Source organism: Caenorhabditis briggsae, assembly GCF_000004555.2.
Source record: "Caenorhabditis briggsae complete genome, chrIII, whole genome shotgun sequence".
NCBI classification, from domain to species: domain Eukaryota; kingdom Metazoa; phylum Nematoda; class Chromadorea; order Rhabditida; family Rhabditidae; genus Caenorhabditis; species Caenorhabditis briggsae.
The window spans coordinates 13,116,129-13,134,504 of NC_013490.2; the positions used below are offsets into that span (position 1 = coordinate 13,116,129).

Genomic DNA, 18,376 nt, shown 5'->3' on the forward strand with positions numbered 1-18,376 from the left:
CAGTTTCAGCGGCCATTTGTTCCAGCTCCTCCTGCGACATCTTCGACAGATCCTTTTGTCCCATTTGTCCCATTGATAAGAACGTTCGCACGTTGATATTGGCGAATCTGGAGTCGTGGCGAGCTGAATCCAACGCGCTGACTGCGTGGAACGCCGCCGAGCCTCTTGGAGACGCTTCAGAAGACGTTGACGTCGATCCTGAAGCATTCCTCTGAATTGCGGGTCCTTGGATACGGTAGGTGGTGGCGGTCGTGCGGCGTGCCGGTGCTCCTTGGGTTACGGTAGCTGGCTGGGATACTGTAGCTGCTGGTGGTGCCGCTGCTTTATTTGGTCCATGAAGTACTGTAGCGATTCCTGNCAGCCCTTGGGTTGATGTAGCTTGTGGTCGCGGTGGTGTTTGGGGTACTGTAGCTCCTGGTGGGCTTTGGATTACTGTAGGTTGTGGTGCTCCTGGGGCTCTTTGAAGACGGTGTGGTGGTTGTTGCATTCTGCAGGAATAATCATTTTCAGACATTTTCAGCTAATTTTGGGGTATTTCAAGCCATTTTCAGCCAAATTTCAGTCATTTTTAATCTGATTTCGAGGCATTTTCAGACGTTTTGGACTATTTCAAGCTATTTTTAGTCGTTTTATGACTATTTTCAGCCAAATTTAGATCTTTTTCAGCAAATTAAAGACAATTTTCAGCTAATTTCAAGGTATTTTCAGCCAACTTTATGGCATTTTCAGCCAATTTTGGACTACTTTAAGCTATTTTTAAGCCGATAGTGGTATTTTGAAGTTATTTTCAGAAACTGTTGAGTCATTTTCAGCCATTTTTGACCCCTAAAAAAACGCAAAACCTCACCTAAACTGTGCGGATCTGGAGACTCCGCCCACATCTGCCGGATTCAGACCAGCAGCAATTGCACGATGCGGAGCCATTGGAAGCGGTCGACCGCCGGCCGGTGGTCGGTACATTTTCGGTGATCCATGAGGGGATTGTGGTGGTCCGAGTAGCTGAGATGATGACGTGGAAGTTGATGGTTGGAGGGATGGAGGAGGATTACGGTACTGCTGCTGGCTTGGTGATGCATCGACTGGAATTGATAAATTTAGATTTTTTTTGGGATTACTGTAGTCTTGAAAATTAACAATTTTCAAATTTTGGATTACTGTAGATTTGCAATTTCCATTTTTCGCAAAAATCTATATTTTCTTATTTTGGGGATCACTGAGGCTTACTGTAGACTTGAAAATGTTCAAGCTATAGTAATCCATTGTAACCAAAAATGTTTGAAAATCTCGTTTTTTCCTACAGCTACAGTAACCCAAGGACTTCCAGGAATCGCTACAGTACTCCAGGAAACTCCACAAGCAGCTACCGTAACTCGCTCCCACCATTTTTTTTAGTCTTTCCTTCCTTTAAAACTACAGTAACCTAATGACGTCCAGGGAGCTCCATATACAGTATACCAAGAGCCATCTGGCGCCCAACCATCTACCGTAGCCCAAGGAATACGGCTCCGATCGAGGTTTTTACGATTTTCAGCCCTTTTTTTGACCATTGCTGGACCGTTTGAAACTCATTTTCAGACCTTTTACAGCCATTTTCGACTTTTTTCAGCCACTTTCGGCTCATTTTTAGCCACTTTTGGACCATTTTCTGTCAAGATTCCGCCCCCAAACCCTTTACCTTTTCTATACGCATTCTTATAGTAGGGCACTCCTCGTCTCTGCGGTTCTGGAGCATATTTCGCAGGCGACTCAGCCTCCACGAGTTCATCGGGATGCTTCGGCTCCTGTACTCTCTCTAGCGGGATATTCTTCGGTTGTGGTGGCTGTCGTTGTTGTTGTTGGGGGTATCGTGTGGGTCCTAATCCCGGATAATTGGTGGAGCCACGTGGCGTAGTCCCACTAGCTGCATGCGTTTTCCAGCCCTGGAAATGCGATTTTCGGGGTCAAAAATGGGGTTTTTAGCTCAAAATTTGGTATTTTCAGCTCTAAAAACGATTTTTAAGCTGAAAAATGGGTATTTTCAGCCCGAAAAATAGGACTTTAAGCTCAAAATTAGCATTTTCAGCCCGAAAAATACGATTTTAAGCTTTAAAATTGATATTTTTAAATGTGAAAACGATTTGAATGCTGAAAAACGGGTATTTTGCGCTCAAAAATTAGCATTTTTGCTCTAGAAATACGATTTTCGGGGTCAAAAATGGGGATTTTAGCTCTAAAATGAGCAATTTCAGTCCTAAAAATACGATTTTCGGGGTCAAAAGTGGGTTTTTAGCTTTAAAATGAGCATTTTCAGCCTTAAAACTACGATTTTAAGCTCAAAAAAACAATTTCAACCCACCTGGAATGTCATTTTATTGCCTCCTGGCGGCGAGACAAGCGTTGGCGTCTTCCTTTGAATATTGTGGGGGTACGGTGTCGATGGATGGCGAGGAGCAGACGTGTATGGGGTGCGACGAGCCTCTTGTTCTGGAACAAACCCCTCTATTAGAAGGACACTCTTCAGAAAAAAACTCACTTCTCTTGCCCTCTCCATACGAACTGGGATCCAAGGGGCGAACTCTGAAATCACTGATCTTTTTGGAAACAGAAAATTGACACTGCCATTCTATTAGAGGTTTTAGTATCAAAATTAGGTCGAAAATACGGATTTTTGGGATACTTTGAGCCCGAAAATGGTGGTTTTCTAGTTATTTGAAGCTCAAAATCGAATTATCAGGTTCTTTTGAGCCGAAAATGGTGATGTTTGAATGATTTTAAGCTCAAAATTCCAATTTTTCAGCTATTCGGAGCTCAAAATTGTGATTTTTGTGGTGTTTTGAGCCCAAAAATCGCGATTTTCAAGTAACTTTAAGCCCGAAACTAACCTCGCACACGTCAAACTCTTCGCTTCCTCCTCCTGAATCTTCTGTAGGTGTTGCTCGTGGAGCTGCTGTTGAGTGAGCATTGTTTGTGGCTCTCGAGGTCCCATACGTGGCTTTTGGTACGGTACTGTTCCAGGCGGTGGTCCCATTTGTGGTGGACGTAGCAGCTGAGCCGGCGATCCATGGTAACGGCGAACGGGCGGTCCACCGCTGGTGGATTGATGCGAAGAGGATAAGCCGCCGAATTGGGTCATCGGGGAGGCCATCTGAAATGACGTATATGGCCTAGGAATTCAAAAAACTAGGCCACGATGCACATGGTTCTAAAGAGCATTGTCTGAGAGTTCTATATCAGTTTTCAGCGACTTATGGCAATTTCAAAATTTTGGGACGATATGGCCTAGTTTTGGATTTCTAGGCCACCAAACTAAATGGGTCGTAACTTGCTTTAAAATCTATATTTTTTGAATCTGAAAACTGACATGCAACTCTCAAAAGATGATCTTTCAAGCCATGCACACCGCGGGCTAGTTTTACTATTGCAGAGTGGTGGCCTAGAAATCCAAATTTTGTAAAAACTAGGTCACAATGTACATGTTTCAAAAGAGCAAGCTTTGGGAGTTCCATATCAGTTTTCAGACATAATAAACATCGATTTTGAAGGAAGGAATTCCACCACAGTGGCGATGATATCAGAAATCCAAAACTAGGCCATATCGTTCCAAATTTGAAAAAAGCCGTAACTCCCTTCAAAATCGATATTTTTGGAATCTGAAAACTGATTTGGAACTCTCAAAGCCTGCTCATCAAAACCATGTACACTGTGGCCTAGTTTTTAGGACTTCTAGGCCACCTTGGTGATAATTCGTTTGGAAGGTTTTAGTGCCAGATTTTCAATTATTAGCTTCGAAACAGTGATTTTTAGGTTATTTCAGCCGCGAAATTGATGATTTTCAAGCCATTTTTGAGCTAAAAATAGCGGATTTCCGGGTTTTTCAGGTTCTTACCGACTCGATCCTTGACAAGTTGCCCAGCGCACCCTCATCGTCGTCCAATATATTGATTTCAGAAGCACGAGAAGAACTGGTTCGGCTACTATGAATTTTTCGTGGCGATGGTTCTGGAATACATCTCGAGCAGGCGCATCTGATGTCCGATCTCGCGTGCTCTCCTGTAACTTTTGCGGGGATTTTTAAACGGTTTTTCTGGAAAATCAGAGGAAAATCGTCATTTTTTGTGCTGCTAAAATGGGGTATTTTCAGGGCTGAAAATACAATTTTTAGGCTCTCAAATAGTCATTTTAGGCTTCAGAACTGTAATTTTAAGGCTCAAAAGAGCCCATTTTTAGATGCAGATTAGTCATTTTTGACTCAAAAATTGTCATTTTCAGCAATAAAATGATCAATTTCCGCTCTAAAGTCGTCATTTTTAGCTGAACATCATCATTTTTGACTCAAAAATTGTCATTTTTGAGCTCTAAAATAGGTATTTTCAGCTCTAAAATCGTCATTTTTAGTGCTAAAATGAATGGGTTTTTTCTGCCCCAAAATCGTCAGCTAGCTTCGAAATAGTGATTTCTAGCTATAAAAACCTCGTTTTGGTCATTTTAAGCTCCCTCCAAAATCGTATTTTTAGCTCTAAAATAGATATTTTCAGTCCTAAAATTGTCAATTTTGGCTCTAAAATAGTGATTTTTAGCTCGAAAACAGTCATTTTCAGCACCAAAATCGTATTTTTTTCGGCTGAAAATTCGATTGTTAGTTTGAAAATAGACATTTTTGGCTCCAAAAAGCTTAAACATCGTTATTTTTAGCTCCAAAATAGTGATTTTCAGCTCTATAATCGTCTTTTCCAGCCCAAAAACCATCATTTTCAGCTCCAAAATCGATTTTTCAGCAATTTTCAGATAGTTCCTCCAAATTCCCAGCCAAAAACTCACTCATATGCACCGAACATCTCGACTTCTTCCCATCGATCGCTGTGGCTCCACACTCTCTGCACATGCTGAACAATTTCTGGCCACGATCTAGTAGAATGTCTGAAAATCAAGAATTTCAGCTTTCAGAACGATTTTCAGGCTCAGATATGGCCAAAAAGGGGTCAAACTCTCTAAAAAATCGCGATTTTTCTATTAAAACTAGTTCAAACGTCGTGAATTTAAGCATTTTCAGGCTCAAAATCTTTTGAAAATCCTATTTTTTATTCCTATTTTCAAGCTCCAAAATCCCTGATTTCAAGAACCAAAAGTGCTGTTTTCAGAGAATTTCTAGATCAGAAATGCTCAAATTTTCACATTTCCAGACTCAAAATCGCGCGATTTTAAACTTGAAAAAAAACCTGAAAAAACCTCAGAAATGCGGCTTTTTGAGTCAAAATCTCTCGAAAATCGCGTTTTTTACACTAAAAATGGTTCAAAAAAGCCAAAAATAACACTTTTCGGGTCAAAATCCTTCAAAATCGCCAATTTCCCATCAAAAAACAGCTCAAAAACTCACGATCAATGCAAAATTTGTTCAAAGGCAGCGCTGCATTCTTGCACTTCTCCTCGGGGACCGAAATCGGTGTTGAACCACATACTTTCGCTAGAAGACTGTGAATAACGTGATTGATGACTTGTTGATCGTCCATTTCGGGTCCAACACAGCATGGCTTGAATACCGGGTCCGTTGTCTGGAAATTGCGTTTTTTTAGAGTTTAGCATCAATAAATGAAGAATTTGGGTTCAAAAATGAGAAATTTAGCACATTTCAAGTCTGGAAGTGACCATTTTTGCATAGAAAATGACATTTTTCAGCCTAAACATGAGCAATTTCGCCTATTTTTTACCTGAAAATGGCATTTTTCAGAGGTTTTAGCACATGAAACAGACATTTTTGGCTCAATTTCGTCTATTATTTGTCTGGAAATAACCTTTTCAGGGACATTTTTGAGATTTTTAGCATAGAAAATTACAATTTTAGGCATAATTTCGACTACTTTTGACCTGAAAAGTCCGTTTTTTGAGTCAAAAACCTCGATTTCTGGGGTTTAAAGCTTACCGTAAGCACTAGATCATCCAGTTTTCCGTACTTCTCAGCTGCTCGAATCACACGTCGTTGTGCCATATCAGTGGGTAGTTCTGGAGAACGATTTTAGGTGATTTTTGGTCGATTTTTGTGAATTTTCAGTCGAAAATGACACTTTTTGGGGCAATTTTAATGATTTTTGGATAATTTTTTCTCTAAAAATCGAATTTAATAATTAATTTTTGTAAATTTTCTGGGTCAATTTTACTAATTTTTGGGTCATTTTCCATGGAATCTAGGTCAAATTTTACGATTTTTGGATCAATTTTTGGAATTTTAGAGTATTTTCACTGAACTTTTCAGTGAAAAATGAAAATTTGGACCATTTTTAGGCGAATTTTTCTCTTATTTTAAAGCCAATTTTAGTGATTTTAAGGTAATTTCACTGATTTTTGATGTCATTTTGAGCAATTTAAGACATTTTTCAAGTGGATTTTAGTTCATTTTTGGTCAAAAATGACACTTTTCGAGGCGATTTTAGTGATTTTTGGGAAATTTTAGTCATTTTTGAGTAGTTTTTTCTGATTTTTGGGTCATTTTCCATGGAATCTAGGTCAAATTTTACGATTTTTGGGGTTTTTCTCTCGTACCATCATCATCCTCCTCGTCCATCAACATCAACTCGTGCTCTTTCTGTGCCTGAGCGGTGAGCAGCCGTCGGAATTCCTCCAAATCCGTGATATCCTGTCGGACAAGGTCCATTTTGATTCGAAGCAGGTCTTTTTCGGTGAAACGACCGGCGTATCTGAAGAGTTTGGGGGTTTTTTGATGGGAAAATCGCTTTTTGGGTCAAAAATGGCATGTTTAGGATCAAAATTGACCGAAAAATGTCATATCCAGGGAGAAAAAGACTGAAACAAGCTATTTTTAGAGTCAAAATCGATCGAAAAAGATGTTTTTAGAGTGAAAAATGCCACTTTTAGGGTCTAAATTAATCAAAAATGCCATTTTTCAGGCCAAAATTCAGGGGTTTTTGGAGAAAAAATGGCAAAAAATAGCTGTTTCTATTGCCAAAAATGCTATTTTTAGAGTCAAATTTCAATAAAAATGACCTTTCCAAAAAGGAAATGGCCAGAAAAAGCTATTATTAGGGATAAAAAAGGCCATTTTCCTAGCAAAAATAGACTAAAAAAGCTATTTTTAGGGCCAAAAACCAATAAAAATGTCATTTTTCAAGCCAAAATTAGAGATTTTCTGGCTGAAAATGACTGAAAACGAGTATTTTTTAAGGCCAAAAACGACATTTCTAGGAAGAAAATGACCAAAAATAGCTATTTTTCGAGTCAAAATCGATCAAAAAAGATGTTTTTAGAGTGAAAAATGCCATTTTTAGGATCAAAATTATTCAAAAGTGCCATTTTCAGGGTCAAAATCCAAAAAAAAAGTTTTTTTTTTTTTCAAGCCAAAATTAGGGGTTTTCTGGGGGAAAAGCAGTTGTTTTTAGGTTCAAAAATGTCATTTTTAAGATCAAAATTCAATAAAAATGCCATTTCCAGAATGAAAATGACAAAAAAAACTGTTTTTAGGGTCAAAAATGCCCTTTGTCAAGCGAAAATCGACAACATATGACATATTTATGGTCAAAATCGACCAAAAATGATATTTCCAGGAAGAAAAAGAAACATCCATTTTTAGTGTCAAAAGTGCCATTTTTCAAGTCAAAATCGGCACTTTTAGGCTCAAAATCAACCAAAATAGTCATTTTAAGCGTCAAAATCGACCAAAAATGTCACTTTTTAGACCAAAACCGCTACCTCAATGGATGACTGTCTAGAATAGAGTTGTTGGCGAATTCCTGAGTGCCTACTGGAACTTCCTGGATTGCTTGAAGAAAATCGTCGTCGTCGCTGGAAAAATATAGATTTTGAGCCTAGAAATGTGGCAAAAATCGCAATTTTAGGCATCGGAGTTTCAGCTAAAAACTTGAAAAATAATATTTTTAGGCTCAAAAACGCGATTTTCCGGCTAAGATGCCTCAAAAATCAGCTCAAAAACCGTCGAAACTCACGAAATATAGTCATTCGACACAATCCATGGATCAAACCGCCTTCTGGCCATTTTTGAATCGTTCTCCGCATGGCACCTCTGCACTTCTTTTCGGTGATTTTGTTCTAGAACCTTTGCGAGCTCCTTGTGCTCCTCACACTGGCCTCCGTTTCGAGCAAGATCGTCTTTGGAGCGAATCTGGAATTTTTTTATATTAGAAAAATGAAATTTTCAAATTTTCGCACCTGTTTACACTTAATCAACGTTCTGAAAGAGACATAATTGCACTGCCCATACTTGTTCTTGTCGTATTCATTGGCGACAAGACGAAATTGGGTTCCGGGCGCTACGATGTACTGCGCGGGCGGTCGAGTGGCTTGTTTCATGAATCTGTCAAAAATAGATAGAATTAGCTATTTTTTATTGGATAGATCGCAAAAAAACGGGAAAAAAATGGTGAAAAACGAGGTTTTTCGAGCTAAAAAATAGAGAAATTCGAGGAAATTTTCTGCTAAACAACGCGCGCATAGCGGTATTTCGGAGCATCGTAGCGGGATATCGGAGCATCGTTGCGCGGTTTTTTCAACGAATTTCGGCGATTTTTTAATGTATTTACAGAATTTTTGAACCAAAAAATAATCAAAAATTTTAGCCTAAAAATGCCGCAATAATGTTTCGAAAACTAGGCTCGTCGGGTTCGCTGTGGAAGCCAAAGAATCCACACTCGCTGGAGTACCTGAAATATTTACAAGGCGTTTTGACGAAAAACGAAAAAGTGACAGAGAATAACAAGAAGATACTGGTCGAGGCGTTACGAGCGATTGCTGAGATTTTGATTTGGGGCGATCAGAATGATGCCTCTGTGTTTGAGTTGGTGGAAAATTGATTTTTTGGAAAATTTTTTCAAAATTTCAGCTTCTTCCTGGAACGCCAAATGCTCACACATTTCCTGAAAATCATGGAACAAGGAATCACACAATTAAATGTGCAATTATTGCAGACTTTGAACATTTTATTCGAGAATATTCGACATGAAACTTCATTGTGTGAGTTTTCAGGCTTAAAAATCGTTAGAATGGTGGTTTTACGCTATTTTGAGTCTGAAAAAAGCTGAAAAATCGAAATTTTCAGCATAAAATCGCCTATTTTCAGCCGAAAACCACTAAAAAAATGCAAATATTTCATTGAAAACTGATTTTGGAGTTTTTCATCCAAAAATTCCCGAATTTCTCCGTTTTTGGCTTAAAATGAGCGTTTCTCGAGTTGAAAATACTTGAAAAATTGAAATTTTCATCTAAAAATTGCCTATTTTCAGCTGAAAAGTCACTAAAAAATGCTGATTCAATTTTGAAAAACGTTGTTTTTCCGATTTTTTTCAAAAATTTTCACCCAAAAATCACGAATTTTCTAGTTTTTGTCCTGAAATGAGCCTTTTTAGTGTTAAAAGTATCAGAACAATCAAGAATTTCAGCTAAAATTTACCGGAAAATGCTAATTTTTTCACTTTTTAGGTACAAAAACGCTCTAAAAATCTCAAAATTTCCAGTTTTTGGCTTAAAAAGAGCTCATCTACGGTTTAAAATAGCCGAAAAATCAAGAATTTCAGCCGAAAATTGGCAAAAATACCCTTCTCCGGCCCAAATTTCATCAAAATCAATCAATTTTGCAGTCAAAAATCCGCTATTTTACTGCTAAAAATAGGCATTTTGAAGTCGAAAATGCTCCAAAATTGCTAATTTTTGAATAAAAATAGCTGAAAAATCAGAATTTTTGACTGAAAATAGCCTATTTTCAGCCAAAAATTTACATAAAACGCCAATTTTTCAAATTTTTCACTCAAAAAAGCATGAAATTCTCAATTTTTGGCTAAAAATGAGCGTTTCTAGAGTTGAAAATAGTTTTAAAAAATCAGAATTTCCAGCTAAAAATCGTCTATTTAAGCCAAAAATCACCAAAAAAAGATGGTTTTGAAGTCAAAAATGCTCCAAAATCCCGGTTTTTTTAACATTTCAAAACCTAATTTCCACAGTTTTTGTCTTAAAATTGCCTGAAATTTCCGAATTTCCCACCTAAAACCCCTCAATTTTTTTCCAGATTTCCTGCTCTCCAACAACCATGTCAACTCGATAATTTCGCACAAATTCGACCTGCAAAACGATGAAATCATGGCGTATTACATCAGTTTTCTGAAGACCCTCTCATTCAAACTCAATCCAGCCACTATTCATTTTTTCTTCAACGAGACGACTGAGGAGTTCCCATTGCTGGTCGAAGTGCTCAAATTATACAATTGGAATGAGTCGATGGTTCGGATTGCTGTTAGGAACATTCTATTGAATATTGTCCGGGTGGATGATGATTCAATGACCATTTTTGTCATTAGACATATCAAGGTGGGTCTTTTTTGGCTGAAAATTGAGAAAATTTGGCTGAACAACGGCTGAAAATGATGAAAAATTGCTTTAAATTGGCTGAAAATAGTAAAAAGTGGCTGAAAATGACGAAAAATCGGCTGAAAATGGCCAAAAATCCACTGAAAATGACCGAAAAATCAGCTGAAAACGATGAAAGAACGGCTGGAAATAGCGAAAAAGTGGCTGAAAATTGCCTAAAATCGGCTGAAAATGATCAAAAAACGGCTGAGAATTATGAAAAATCGACTGAAAATAATGAAAAATCGGTTAAAATTGGTTGAAAATGACATTTTGGAGCAGTTTAGACCAAGTATCGACCATTTCAAGCCAATTTTAACCGATTTCAGACCATTCTAAGCCAATTTCGGAGTATTTTAGATCCATTTTAGGCTAATTTTAGCCTACCTTAACCCAATTTCGGAGCATTGAACCGATTTTGAACCGATTTTAATCGATTTTCCGCTATTTCTGGATTATTTTCAATAAGTCCGAAAGGCGGAAAATTATGAAAAATCACAAAATATCGCTGAAAATGACCTTGGAACAGCTTGAAATTCGATGATTAGGTTTCTAGGCCACCTAGAATGGCCTAGAACTCCCAATATCTAGCGGTGGCCTAGAATTTCAATATCTGAAAAGTTCGGTCACGGGTTGTGTCACGATCAAAAAATCGTTTTCAAATTCGAAAAATATCGGCTAAGAAGTTAGTTACGACCATTTTAGTTCAGTGGCCTAGAAATCCAAGTTTTATGAAAACTAGGCCACGATGTACATGATTCGAAAGAGCATGTTCTGACTGTTCCGAATCAGTTTTTAGATTTGTAAAATGTCGATTTTGAAGCGAGTTATGGACATTTCAAATTTGGGGCAATATGGCCTAGTTTTGGATTTCTAGGCCACCAAACTAAAATGTCCATAACTCACTTCAAAATCGATATTTTTCAAATCTAAAAACTGATATGGAACACTCAGAACATGCTCTTTCGAACCATGCACATCATGGCCTAACTTTTACGAAATTTGGATTTCTAGGCCACCAGACTAAAATGGAAGTAACTTGCTTCAAAATTGATATTTTTAAAATCTGAAAAATGATATAGAACTCTAGCCATTTCCTCTTTTTCCAGGAATACCTATCTGAGCTAATCGATTCCCTTGTTGCCCTATCAGTTGAAATGGATACATTCGTCCGATCGGCAGAGAATGTGCTAGCGAATCGAGAGAGATTACGAGGCAAAGTGGATGATCTGATCGATTTGATTCATTATATTGGAGAATTGCTAGAAGTTGAAGCTGTCGCCGAGACATTGTCTGTTTTTGGTGGGTTTTGAATTGAAAGTTGAACTTTTAAAACTATAAAAACTCAAAATTTCGTAGTATTGAATCCCGAAAATTGCAGAAAAATCGATTTTCACACTCCAAAAGTTCCGGAAAATGCATTTTTGGAACTGAAAATGAGCTAAAATAAGCATTTTCTCGCTGAAAATCCGTTAAAAATGGTTCAAATTTGGCCAGAATCGATCGGCGAAAACAGCCTTGAAATAGACTAAAAATGCTTGAAATTCGAAATTTTGGATTTCTAGGCCACCTTGTCGGATTCTGTGCCATCACACAGCACCTAGAATAGTCTAGAATCCCCGAAAACTCTGAATCACTTTCCCGAAATTAAATAAAAACCACAAATTTGAAGCTAAATACGCCAATTTAGTTCGGTGGCCTAGAAATCCAACTGTTGGACAACTAGGTCATGGTGTACATGGTTCGAAAGTGCATGTTCTGCAAGTTCCATATCAGTTTTAGATTTCGAAAATATCGATTTTGAAGCGAGTTATGACCGTTTTAGTTCAGTGGCCTAGAAATCCAAATTTTCAAAAAGTTAGGCCATGGTGTACCTGGTTCGAAAGAGCATGTTTTGAGAGTTCCAGATCAGTTTTCAAATATGAAAAATATTGATTTTCCAGCGACTTATGACCATTTCAAAATCTTGGGACGATATGGCCTAGTTTTGAATTTCTAGGCCACCAAACAAAAATGGCCATAACTCGCTTCTAAATCGATATTTTCCGAAACTTAAAACTGATTTGGAACTCTCAGAGGGTGCCCTTTCAAACCATGTACACCATGGCCTAGATTTTAGAAAATTTGGGTTCCTAGGCCACCATGCTGAAATGGCTATAACTTGCTTCAAAATGGTCATTTTTGGATTCTTAAGAGTGACTTGGAATTCTAAAACTTTGGGTGACAACGCCCCAGCTTCCCATAGAAGTTCTAGGCAATTTCAAAGTGGTGGCCTAGAAATCCAAACTTCGAAAAGTTAGACCCTGGTGTACATGGTTCGAAAGAGCATGTTCTGAGAGTTCCATGACAGTTTTTAGATTTCCGAAATATCGATTTAGAAGCGAGTTATGACCATTTTTGGACGATATGGCCTAATTTTGGGTTTCTAGGCCACCAAACTAAAATGGCTATTACTCTCTTCTAAATCAATATTTTGCAATTCTAAAAACTGTCATGGAACTGTCAGAACATGTTCTTTCGAGGCATGTAGATCATGACCTAACTTTTTCAAATTTGAATTTCTAGGCCACCATGCTCAAATGGCCATAACTCGCTTCAAAATTGTCATTTTTGGATTCTGAAAAGTGATTCAGACATTTCGAAATTCGCTTCACCATAGCTTTCCGTAATGTCGAAGTTTTAAGCAATTTCAAACTGGTGGTCTAGAAATCCAAATTTTAAAAACTAGGCCATGGTTCGAAAGAGCATGTTCTGAGAGTTCGATCACAGTTTTTAGATTCAACAAATATCGAATTAAAAGTGAGTTATGGCCATTTTAGTATGGTGGCCTAGAAATCCAAAACTAGGCCATATCTTCCCAAGATTTTGAAATAGTCATAAGTCGCTGGAAAATCAATATTTTTCATATTTGAAAACTGATCTGGAACTCTCAAAACATGATCTTTCGAACCAGGTACACCATGGCCTAACTTTTCGAAAATTTGGATTTCTAGGCCAACTAACTAAAATGGTTATAACTCGCTTCAAAATTGATATTTTTCAAATATCTCAAAATTCCCCCATTTTCAGTGACAACTCGCTACCTGAGCCCCCTGCTGCTCTCCAGCCTCTCCCCCCGACGGGACAATCACTCTCTGCTGCTCACTCCAGTCTCCGCCCTCTTCTTCTTCTCGCAATTCCTTCTGGTGGTCCGTCATCATGAGACAATTCACACCTTCTTATCATCATTCCTATTTGACAATCAAAAAACACTGATGACCCATTGGATACGACACGAACAGAACTTTTGTCTCGAGCCAATCACAATGGCATCGGCTGTGGGGGAGATGGGGGATCAGAATTGGTAAGGGATGACATTTTGTGCATGCTTTGATACTATGACAGTTTTCAGATTCGAATTCTGAAGCGAGTTACGCTCATTTTTGTTTGATGGCCTAGGAAATCAAATTCTGAAAAGTTAGGCCATGGTGTGCTTGATTTTGAAGAGCATGCTTTGAGAGAATTCAATATCAGTTTTCAGATTTGAAAAATATCGATTTAGAAGCGAGTTATGGCCATTTTAGTTTGGTGGCCTAGAAATCCAAAACTAGGCCATATCAACCCAAATTTGAAATGATCATAACTCGCTTCTAAATCGATGTTTTCCAAATCTGAAAAGTGATATGGATCTGCCAAAGCTTGCTCTTTCGAACCATGTACACCATGACCTAGTTTTCACAAAATTTGGGTTTCTAGGCCACCAAGATAAAATGATCTCAATTCGCTTGAGAATTGATGTTTTGCAAATCCGAAAATTGTTTTAGACTTTACAAGACAAGAGCTTCTAAACCAATCATACCATGGCCTAACTTTTCGAAATTTGGATTTCTAGGCCACCAACTTAAAGTTCGGAAAACTAGGCCATGGTCTATATGGTTCTAAAGAGCATGCTTTGAGAGTTCCATATCAGTTTTTAGATTGGAAAAATATCGATTTTGAAGCGAGTTATGGACATTTTAGTTTAGTGGCCTAGAAATCCAAAACTAGGCCATATCAGTTCAAAATTGAAACGGCCATAACTCGTTTCAAAATTGATATTTTTCGAATTTAAAAACTGCCATAGAACTCTCAGAACATACTCTTCGAAACCATGTACACCATGGCCTAACTTCTTAAAAATTTGGGATTCTAGGCCACCAAATTGAAATTCACCTAATTAGCTTCAAAATCGATGGTTTTTCCATTCTAAAAACTGATATGGATTTCTTGAAACATGCTTTTTTTAGCCATCAAGATGTGAAAATCCCTGAAAATTTCAAAATCTGAGAGTTCTGGAATTTTCCGTGTTGGAGAATTGTTGAAATTCCCAAAATTTGAAAATTCTAGAATTTTCAGTTTTCAAAAATCCCAGAATCCCAAATTTTCAGTGTCTTCTTCGACAATCTTCTCGAAGCATTCGACACGTGTCAACTGGACGATTCGAGAGCATTCTATGGACTAATGCTCATTTATTCAATGTTTCAGAATAAAGGTGAGTTTTGGGGGTTGAAAATGGCTGAAAATTCAGATTTTCTGGTGTTTTTGAGTCGAAAAATCAATTTTTCAGTTGAAAAATGGCTACGAAACCACATTTTTAGTGCCTAAAATCGCTAAAAAGGCGATTTTTAGCTCAAAAATGATTCCTAATTTTAAATTTCTTGCCTAAAAAATGTGATTTTTGACCTAAAAGTGCTATAAAATCCTTTAAAAATGTTCAAAAATTGCTGAAAATAGTGATTTTGGACACTAGAATTTCCCCAAAAAACATGAACTTTTCCATATACATTGCTCATATTCTTCAGACAGTAAGTTTCATTGTATAAATATTGTGATGTGTCAAATTGGTCCCTTTCTGGCTTGCATGGGCTCTTTCTCTATCGCTTGAAAACTGAAATTTCTCTATTTTCGGTGGAAAAATGGCTTATACCATGAATTTTGGCTCAGTTTTCATTGATTTTATGCCGAAAATTCTGATTTCTAGCTCTCAAAAATAGCAAATTTGGCTGAAAATAGCTGAAAATCTGCCAAAAATCATGATTTTTTGCTTTTTATTTTTCATAGATTTTAAGCCTAGAATTCGGAATTTCAGCTCAAAAATTGATATTTCAGGTTTTTCTAGCATGATCTCCATACTCGATTTTTCTGATTTTCAGATTTTTCGCTTCCAAATTTCCCTAAAAATCCAAAAATCCCCATTTCCAGCTGATGTTGGTGAGCTCCTTTCCGCCGCCAACTTCCCGGTGCTCCATCGGGAATCTGGGAGTACAGTGATCCCATCGAATGAGCAATCATCGCTGGCCCAACAGAATCTGGCACGTCTTCGGAGTCTATCGACGTCGTCACAAGGAAAAAGAACCCGGGCGATGACGGAAATTGGAGTGGAAGCGACAGAGGAGGATGAGATATTCCATGATGTGCCGGAGGAGAGGAATTTGGTCAGGAAAATGCATTTTTGTGGCTGAAAATGCGCTGAAAATGAGCCAAAATCGACCAAATGTGGTCTAGAAACGGCAAAAACAGGCTAAAAATGACCAAAATATGCATTTTCCAGCTGAAAATCCGTTAAAAATGAGCCAAAACAGGCTTAAAATAGGCTTAACATGGCCAAAAACGCTTTAAATTCGAAAATTTGGGTTTCTAGGCCACCTTGTCGGACTCTAGGCCATCAACAATGATAGTGGCCTAGAATCCCAAAGTTTGGGATTTTCTAGGCCACCAATAAATACAGGCAAATCTTCACGTTAAATGGTACTCTAGGTATTGACTTGATGGCCTAGAAAAACCCAAATGCACCAGTTTTTGGAAATCTAGGCCATTTAAAGTTGATGGACTAGAAACCCAAAATTAGATTTTTCTAGACCATCACTTGGTTTTGGTTTTTCTATGGCCTAGAATTTCAAGAATGGGGGAGGGGGGTTTCTAGGCCACCCTGCTTTTTTTTCGGATTTTCCAAAACTAAAAATGGACACATTTTAGTTCTGGCGGCCTAGAAATCCAAAACTAGGCCATATCAACCCAAATTTGAAATGATCATAACTCGCTTCAAAATCGATATTTTCCAAATCTGAAAAGTGATATGGATCTGCCAAAGCTTGCTCTTTCGAACCATGTACACCATGATCTAGTGTTCACAAATTTTGGGTTTCTAGGCCACCAACAAAAAAGCCATCATAACTAACTTCAAAGTTTTGCTTTTTCGATTTTGAAAAGTGATTTAGAATTGTAAAACTTTGAGGTATCATATTTCCGTAATGCTGGAATTTCAGGAAGTTTTGAAGTGGTGGCCTAGAAATCCAAATTTCGAAAAAGTTAGGCCATGTTGTACAAGGTTCAAGAAAAATTCTCTGAGAGTTCCATATCAGTTTTCAGATTTAAAAAAATATCGATTTTGAAGCGTGTTATGGCCATTTCAAGATTTTGGTAAGATATGACCTAGTTTTGGATTTCTAGGCCACCGAACTAAAATGGCTATAACTCACTTTGAACTCAATATTTTTCAAATCTAAAAACTGATATGGAACTCTCAAAGTATGCTCTTCAAAACCATGTACACCGTGGCATAGGATTCCTAGATTTGGGTTTCTAGGCCACCTAGGTTTATTGGCTCAAAATGCGCTAAAAAATTGATCAAAAACTCGTTTTTTTTTGTTTTGAAAAGACGAAAAATGATTACAGGAAGACCTGATTGATGATCCATTTGCTGCTGATAGCAATGCTTATCAGGATGTGAGTGATTAAACTGCATGAGCATGAAAACTATCCGGCGGGAAATTCGAATTTTTTGGAATTTTTTCAAGCTAAAAAATCTGGAAAAAAAAAATGAAAATTGGGCTAAATCTAATCGTTTTTGGACCTCAGAATCGTCAATTTCAGTCAAAATCCTTGATTTTCCGTCATTTTTCTCATTTTCAGCCGGACGAAACTGGCCGCTCCCGATTCCAATCGGCTGCCGATGAGCTCCCGCCTTCTGAATCCACGACGACGTCTTCTGAATGCGATAGCCGGCTATTCGATGCCCTATCTTGTATTATTCAAGGCGTGCGCGTTGATGAGAACAAGATTCGACCGATTACGCTGGAATTGGCTTGTCTGGTGATTCGACAGATTTTGATGACGGTGGATGATGAGAAAGTGAGCAATTTGGGCCCAAAAATCAGAAAATTCAGCTTCCGAAGCATCCGGGACACTTTTCAAAATCAGAAAATCTCAATTTTGAAGCTAGTTACGCTTGGTGGCCTAGAAAACCAAAATTTGTGAAAACCAGGTCATGGTGTACATGGTTCGAAAGAGCATGTTTTGAGAGTTCCAGATCAGTTTTTAGATTTCAAAAATATCGATTTTGAAGCTAGTTACGCTCATTTGAAGTTGGTGGCCTAGAAATCCAAAACTAGGTCAGATCGGGCCAAATTTGAAATGGCCATAACTTACTTCAAAATCGATATTTTTCAAATCTGAAAAGTGAAACGGAACTCGGAAATTTTGCTCTTTCGAACCACACAATGGCCTAACTTTTTGGAAATTTGGATTTCTAGGCCACCAACCTAAAATTGACGTAATTGGCTTTAAAAGCGATATTTTGCAAATCTGAAAAGCGTTTTGAACATGAAAATCAGTATTTTTCAAGCCAAGCACACAATGTCTTAATTGTTAAATTTCCAGGTGCACACAAGTCTGACCAAACTATGCTCGGAGGTTCGTCAAAAGCTTCTCGCCACCATCGGACAGTATGTCAACGGAGAGAACCTATTCCTGGAGTGGTTCGAGGAACAATATGCGGAATTCGAGGTGAACCACGTGAATTTCGATATCATCGGATATGAGATGCTTCTGCCACCCGCTGCGACGCCCCTGTCGGGGTTAGTACTTCATAAACGGCTTGCAAGTGGATTCGAGGAAAGATTAAGGACGGTAAGCGCTTAATTTTAGTTTTAGAGGAGGTTCTAATGGCTTAGTTTTCCCTTTTTGGCCTTTCTATGCCAAGTTTGAGCCAAGCTATTGTCTTTTCAATAAAACGTGG

General features: G+C 38.0%; 2 protein-coding genes across 2 annotated transcripts in view; one reads left to right on the forward strand and one right to left on the reverse strand.

Annotated features, from left to right (window-relative positions):
• CBG21184 overlaps positions 1-8,295 on the reverse strand; it is a gene marked incomplete at both ends in the record, with an annotated part of 10,468 nt that extends 2,173 nt beyond the window's left edge. Inside the window, 14 exons of the mRNA XM_045244588.1 lie at positions 92-488; positions 848-1,079; positions 1,676-1,919; positions 2,336-2,463; positions 2,513-2,556; positions 2,862-3,124; positions 3,866-4,029; positions 4,798-4,896; positions 5,354-5,528; positions 5,897-5,976; positions 6,514-6,668; positions 7,678-7,770; positions 7,932-8,107; positions 8,155-8,295. Coding sequence (XP_045097236.1) covers positions 92-488; positions 848-1,079; positions 1,676-1,919; positions 2,336-2,463; positions 2,513-2,556; positions 2,862-3,124; positions 3,866-4,029; positions 4,798-4,896; positions 5,354-5,528; positions 5,897-5,976; positions 6,514-6,668; positions 7,678-7,770; positions 7,932-8,107; positions 8,155-8,295 — 2,391 coding nt within the window. The remainder of the gene's footprint in view (positions 1-91; positions 489-847; positions 1,080-1,675; positions 1,920-2,335; positions 2,464-2,512; positions 2,557-2,861; positions 3,125-3,865; positions 4,030-4,797; positions 4,897-5,353; positions 5,529-5,896; positions 5,977-6,513; positions 6,669-7,677; positions 7,771-7,931; positions 8,108-8,154) is intronic.
• A 284-nt stretch (positions 8,296-8,579) lies between these two features.
• The window catches only part of Cbr-gop-1, a gene marked incomplete at both ends in the record, with an annotated part of 13,564 nt that continues 3,767 nt past the window's right edge, over positions 8,580-18,376 (forward strand). The window contains 9 exons of the mRNA XM_002642743.1: positions 8,580-8,779; positions 8,825-8,955; positions 10,004-10,302; positions 11,451-11,643; positions 13,411-13,684; positions 14,748-14,851; positions 15,562-15,794; positions 17,218-17,490; positions 18,019-18,267. Of these exons, the coding sequence (XP_002642789.1) occupies positions 8,580-8,779; positions 8,825-8,955; positions 10,004-10,302; positions 11,451-11,643; positions 13,411-13,684; positions 14,748-14,851; positions 15,562-15,794; positions 17,218-17,490; positions 18,019-18,267 (1,956 nt within the window). The remainder of the gene's footprint in view (positions 8,780-8,824; positions 8,956-10,003; positions 10,303-11,450; positions 11,644-13,410; positions 13,685-14,747; positions 14,852-15,561; positions 15,795-17,217; positions 17,491-18,018; positions 18,268-18,376) is intronic.